Below are 7,113 nucleotides of genomic sequence, written 5' to 3' on the forward strand. Positions count from 1 at the left end.
AATTTTTTTAATCAGAATTTTAATAAATATTTCCAATATGCAATTTTTAATACATTAGAGTTTTGCATGAAGTTCTTCTTTTTCTTCTTCTTGATTGGCGAGTCTGTCTTGAGAATGACGACACCGCAGAGCATTTTCGCTGTAGCTGCCCGGCGTTTTCTAAAATCAAACTTAGGCTTTTGGGCTGCGACTGGGTATAGATAAAGTTCATACTCTTCTTCTTCCGGACCTCTTAAGATTCATCAATGAATCCAAAAGATTCGCGGAAGAGTGAGATCAGACCAATTTTTTCATCCTACCATCCATACTGTAGCTATACTGTCTCCCTATTCCTTCCACTGTAATCTATGCGGGTGTAGTACAATGGTCTTCCAGACTGAGAGCTTTTATTTGCCCAACCCCCACAAATCTAATCTAATCTAATCTAATCTAAAGCTTCAGCACCATCCGTTAGGCCGGACATGATGAGACCCTTGTAGAGTCTTAAGTTTGCTCCAAAGCCGCGAAAAACTGATGTTAATGTTGATGGAGCCATAATACGCAAGAGCAAGCAGATCCTTTTAAGCCGGCACGGCAAATATTGCTTGAAATAAACCAAGAAAGCTTGTAGGAAGGCGACTTAACGAAGCCCAGCTGCTTGGCCGCATAAGCAAAAAAAAAACCACTCCTCTAAAAAAGACATATCAAAGCCCACAAAGACAAACCTATTCAGTTTTGGAAAAACGTACTTTGGACCGACGAAAGCAAAATAAATAGGATGGAACCAGATGGGGAAACTATTGTACGTCGTCCAAAAAATCAAGCGGTAAATCCTAGGAAAAAAGACGATTAAACACGGCGACGGAAGCATCATAGTTTGGAGAGGTTTTTCCTGGCATGGTGTTCTGCCGATTGTTCGCGTGGTTGGTAAAATGGATAGATTTCAGTACACTCAGAAAAAAATCCCTCCCTAAAATAAAGAAAACCATTCTTTATTTTGAACTCTTCCAAATTCATTAAATTTTATCGCTTTTGAGTATTTTTTCTTTTAAATGACTATAAATGTGTTTGAAACATAAGCCCGTAGTCCTCATTTTGATGTTACATTTTTCTTTGTTATTTTTTACTTTACTTACAATTATCTTATCGAATGCTCATTGCTTTTACGAACATACGTAGTTGATTGTTTTTTTTCTTCGTGATTATATATTTTGTCGTGCAATGGATGAATTAATAGAAATTTTAATTGAGTTGGAAGGCGAACCGTTTTTGAACGTGTTTATTGGTAAGTTTATGGATATTTTGTTTTGCTCCTTTTAGTTATTGCTAATCATTTCAATTATAGAAAGCGGTCTAACTAAGGAATCATTGAAGCTCCTAAAGCCAAGCCATTTGGATACATTGATCGACACATCGCAGTTTGGACCAAGGGTAATTTTTGAGCATAATCTGCTCAATTGGCAAGCGCAACAGGAATTTTGTTATTTTGTGCATATACACATATACAGATATGCATGCAAAAATTCATAATCTTCGTTTTACTTCACTAGGGAATAAAAACACAAGCCATTCACACTGAGGCATGCGCTTTATTGGCAAATGAATATCGTGGCGAGGTAAATGTTTTTTTTATTACTTTTGCTTTAGTTATTTATTTATTTTAAATATACATTTCTGTACTTCATATAAGGAATCTTTTGAGGCAATACTCAGTAAGTCGGCGGGTGGATCACAAATCCTGAAATACTATGCGCAAAAAAAGTGTCTCACTCCAAAGTATAGGAAACTTCTAGCTGCAATAGTTGCAAATTATTTTATTTCTGCTGAAGTACATCCAAACCCTAAAACATTTGAAGCTTTCGCCAATAAAATTGTGGATTTATTTACGAGTGAATCTAAAGTCTGATCACAACCTAAAATTTTTATTAAAAAAAAGTTTTCTAACCTCGATTTCATTTACACAGGATATATATTACATTCATAAGAAAGGAAAAAAGCCAGGTGGATCTCTGTATGCTAAGTACCACAGTGTATTATTGAAACTTAGACGGGATGGTCTTATTTCCAAAAGAGATGTAGAACCAACAACAAAAGGAACGGAGATTAATTCTTGCGTAACAGGTATATATGTACATAGGTACATATATCGTCGTTGCGAAAGCAATACCGCGTATATCCAATATACAAAACTACATAAGTGGTGAAGGAAGAGAAAACTTATTTTTTACAAAAGTATAGCTCAATTTTTTCACTGAACTTATAATTTATTAATATTATGACAGAGATCAATATACAAATAGTAATTCTGCAAAAGAGTGTACGTGAAACTTCAGTTTCTTTGGTCAATTCGTTTTGGTTTTATGCAGTTTTGCAATCGCAACGACGATATGGCTTTCTTAACTCAGGAGTATATTTTGGTTTAATTTAAATTTTAAATGAGAGATTATTAAATATTATAATCTGCATTTAATGCAACCTTCATTTAATAAAAAAATTACATTTAGATTGCATTCAAGAAAAATCATGGTTAAAGTATAACGTTGAACCATACGATGAAGTTCAACTAAAATGGGAAGCGACTTTTGCTGTGCGACGACAAATGCTACAAAAAGATGCCAATTTAAATACAATTTTAGAAGAATGGCCTCAGTATAAGCAGAGTTTTGGACATTTAATGGTATAATTCGTGAGTTTTATTTACATAAAAAATAATTTATTGTTCTTCATTCCTATCTTAGATAGAACTGGATTTTAAGAAGCTGTACCCCGAAAAGCAATTTGTATCATACCAAGTTCTCGAAATTTTCATTATAAATGAAGAAATATTTTTATTTTGTGAATTTATAAATATCTTAGGGTACACAAATCACTACCTATCTTTTAAAGTAGGCCCTAAGAGCGGAAATTTTAGAATTATAAAAGCAGATGAATTAAACTATCCACCAATTCATGTGTATATTGTTAACAATGAAAAACTCTTACGGCCAAAAAAGTTTTTTTAATGAATTTTTCCAGTTTATGTTTCAAAAATAAAAAACTAAAACCAAATTTTTTGCATTTTTATTCAATATTTAAAACATTTCATAATCTGAAAATTCAGGTAGATTTTTTAAAATTGAGAAAAAAGCTATTTTTCTTTTAGTAAATTTTTACTAGAAACAAAATAACAGTTTCCCTAATTCCAGCAAATTTTACTCTGAAATGAGTAATATTTTTATTTTCTTTTAGCAAAATATTATCTATTTCAAACATAAAATTTATTACAAATATAAAAACAAATTCCTTAAATCGGGAAAGTTTTTCTCGAAAGCATGTAAACATTTTTTCTTCATTTTGAGAAAATATCAGACACTGAAAAGAGGATGCCTTTTCATAGGCGCCAAATCATTCCCATATTTCCTCATTTCAACAGTCGTTTTAACTTGAACCGAAGAAGTTTTTTTTTGAGTGTATCTGGATATACTCCAGAATAAAATGGAGCCATTTGTGTTTGAGTTTATGCCATTCAATTGGACATTTATGCAGGACAATGGTCCAAAAGATACTGCAAAGACAGTGAAGCAATGACTCAGAAGAGAAAAAATTAATGTACTGGATTCGGCGGCGTAGAGCCCTGATCTCAATCCAATAGAAAATTTGTGGGATACGTTAAGGTCAAAATCGCTAACAAAAATTTTTAAATTTTTTATGATTTGTGGACCGCAGTTGAGGAGGCTTGGTACTCGATTCCAAAGGAAAGATGCCACAAGCTTGTAGGAAGAATGGAGCGACAGCTTGAAAAAGTAATCAAAAACGGTGAATATAGTACAAAATTCTAATCTGGTAAAACAATATTATTACTTAACTATCTGTTTTGTTTCTATTTTTGCTTTTATTTGGAATTTTTAAGGATGTGATATTTATGTGTCTAGGAGGTTTCGTGAGTTACCTACGTTCTCGTAAATTAAATAAGAACTGAAATTCTTTTTGGCCATTTTTTTGTTTTAAAGTGGAAGTAAATAAGTTTTTTTATTTTTTAGGTTGCTTTTTTCCCAGTAAAAAAAAATTATTCAAAAACATATTCAACTCTTTGCTTTCAAAGTCTAAATGTGCTATTTATATGACCATGGCTGTATAAATACTTGCTCGCCATTTCGCAGGTTACTCTGAAGTTTGTTAAGTTACGTTTACGTCTAGAGTCATTACGCTACAAGCCTTTAACTCTTGAAGCACAAAAAACTATTATTCCCGGCTTCCTTGGCATCTCGGTAGTGGCGTGACAGCTTTTGCAAGCAGTAATTAACTACGGCAGAATTAAATATTTCCAAAAAGTTTCTGTTGCCTCGAAAACGTTCCTCGATTATAAATGTTGCGCCTAACAGAAATAAAATTACCGCCAAATATTGGCAAACTGCTGACTATTAAATTGATTTTTAGTCTCTTGACCTTTGCTTAATCAATCAGGGAAAAGCACAGCAAAAGATGCTGGCACACACTTAGTGCGATTGTTTACAGTACATACATACATACATACATATATGCATAGTACATACATACATAGATCAATAAAGACTTGCGTTTGAAGGTCGCACGCGTCAAAGCGATAATAGTTCCACATAAATATTTAGACATCGAACACATTTCATCAATAAGACGCTTGGAATAGTCATAATGCTGACGCGCAAAAACAGTTAAGCGTCAAGCGCCATTTGGCTGCTATCTGATAAGATAACAGCTAGCCCAAAAGTGGTGACTCGTCGCATGATAAACTTCAATTCACATATCTACTCGTACTTATATACTTACGTACATACGCAAGCACATCTCACAAACATACAAACTTCACTGATAAGATTTCAATTTCGGAGCACACAGTGTGAGCTGCTTAAAGTGGAAAATCATAGCGTATGATAGAGAACGATTCGAATAGTCATGAGGTATTTAAGTGTGTATGTATGTATGTATGTATGTAATTAAAGCAACATAATCCCAACATCCCCACTAAGTAATACACGAACAACATAGCACAATCTACATTCAGAAAGCGACAACGAGTGATTAGAGACAGAAGGGGAAATGATGCTAATTGAGAAAATAAACAAATAGATCACGCAAATGAACACACACACACACACACACACACTCATACAAATGAGAGCCAGGAATGCGTGCTTTTTGCGCTGTTGGAAGTGGAATGCAGGAATGTGTTTGTGAGTGGCACAGAATAGGATTACTGTAGTTTTAGCTGTGTGATATTGAATTATGCTAAAATATACGCATGAAGTGCTTGTGGTTGCGAAACTGCGTCATTTTAGGAGCGTGTAAAACGCTATAACAAACGCAAGTGCTGAGCGTGTGAAGCAACAACTAAAGGGCAAAGCGAAATTAAATTAAATTAGATATTGAAAAACAAAAACAAAAAAATAAATAAATAAACTATTCAGTATTATTTTCATTTACTTACTTTGTTTTGTGAGTACAAACATGCATACACACATGCACACTTAAGCGGTTCATATGCACATGAGTATGTATGTATGTATGTATGCATGCATATACTTATGTGCACAGGTAAGTACTTAATTATAAGTGTGGGTAAGTTTTATAAATAAACAATTTTATCTCAGTTGCTTAGATATCATTCATAATATAATACGTACAGTGACTCACAAAAGTACCTCGTATATGCGAACGACTAAATTAATTTTTAAATTTTTTTGATTTTTTCCAACACATTTTTATTAATTATTTCACAAGTTATTAAAATAAAAGTCTCATACTACACAAACAGTTTATTTTTCGTATTATTACTACGAGTATTAGGCACTGTGCACTGCGACCAAACGAGATGGTTCCCCCGACAGCCGGTGCTACGTAACCGGATGGACCCAGATTTTTATCCGGCTATGGACTGTCACTTCAGCAGCATTCCCAGTATAGGTATGAGGATTGTTTATGCTGCTACAACAACAACAAAAACAACCAAACGAGATTTATTGCGCACAGCTTGCTAAGGTACCCTGTATTTTAGGGCTTTTTGAAAAATTTTAGCCTATTCTGGGGTTTATTGTTCCATAATTTATATGGAGGCACCGCAATACCACCAAGGTGGTGTTCCTTTTTTCTGCGTGGGACATTCACAAAGAATGTTTTCTGAATTTTCAAAGACCATTTCACAGAATCGGCAGATGATGGTCTCAGTAAAGCCAATTTTGTTTGGTGGCCTTGAGCTTGAAAATTTAGGGTATTTTCAGGAATTTTTTTACAACAAAAAAATTAAAAACAATATTTAAATTTTGCGAAATTTTTTCGAAATTCAATATTTAAAAAAGTGTGTTTTTTTTTAATTTTTCCAAATCAAGAGGACACCTCCAACTTCAATTGAGCTGAATGCCTAGTTGCTAAAACGAGTTGTTTTTGAGTAATGAATTTTTGAGTAAAAAGCTGTTTCCCACTTTTTGTTTCTTGCAAAATAAAAAATGTTCAACTACTTTTTTGCTGTTGTTTTTACATGAAGTCGCTCGTGCAAGTAATGACGATCATTTTGAACCCAGAATCATTAAAATCGGTTCATTTTTGACTAAGTTATTAGCAATTACAAAAGAAAATTCTTATATAATTAAAAAATTGATTTAGAGCCGAAAAACAAAATTGCCGATAAATCTTGAAAAAAAAATTTTCGGGCAAACAACAAAATATTCATTCTTTTGACCAGAGAGCAACATATTTGAGTTACATCAAAATCGAAGAACATGTCCCAAATAGCCCGGTTGAATTGAAATGGAAAGCATCAATAACATTTTTCTTTGAATATCAAAATAACCCTCTTATTCGAAAACTCTTTACATTCATTCAGGTTGCATTTGTCTTTTAACTCTAATACCGTCGCTCCAACGAAAAATGTAACGATGGTCCCTAGGAGCAGGAGCCGGCCACAGGGAAAGATTAGCCCTGGGCCCCAGGCACCAAGGTCACGCTCAACGTGTTAATAATGGTAGTTTTCTCGATTTTTCACTTTCAAGATTTGCTTTTTTAAATCATTTTGATTCTATACTATAGTTTTTTTTTTTAATATATGTAAATCTAAGGTACTTTTTTTATCCAAGTCTGTAAGAATTGTACTTCATAGACTTCAATAAATAAATAAACAAACAT

General features: G+C 33.4%; 1 protein-coding gene across 1 annotated transcript; it reads left to right on the forward strand.

Moving 5' to 3' along the window:
- Positions 1 to 1,055: 1,055 nt before the first annotated feature.
- On the forward strand, positions 1,056 to 2,985 carry LOC128857423 (uncharacterized). Its single transcript, XM_054093182.1, has 6 exons — positions 1,056 to 1,264; positions 1,325 to 1,410; positions 1,530 to 1,595; positions 1,782 to 2,100; positions 2,484 to 2,656; positions 2,718 to 2,985. Exons 1-6 carry the CDS (start codon positions 1,201 to 1,203, stop codon positions 2,979 to 2,981), a joined length of 972 nt encoding a protein of 323 aa, XP_053949157.1. The 5' UTR covers positions 1,056 to 1,200; the 3' UTR covers positions 2,982 to 2,985.
- Positions 2,986 to 7,113: the final 4,128 nt, after the last annotated feature.

Source organism: Anastrepha ludens, chromosome 3, assembly GCF_028408465.1.
Source record: "Anastrepha ludens isolate Willacy chromosome 3, idAnaLude1.1, whole genome shotgun sequence".
Lineage (NCBI taxonomy): Eukaryota > Metazoa > Arthropoda > Insecta > Diptera > Tephritidae > Anastrepha > Anastrepha ludens.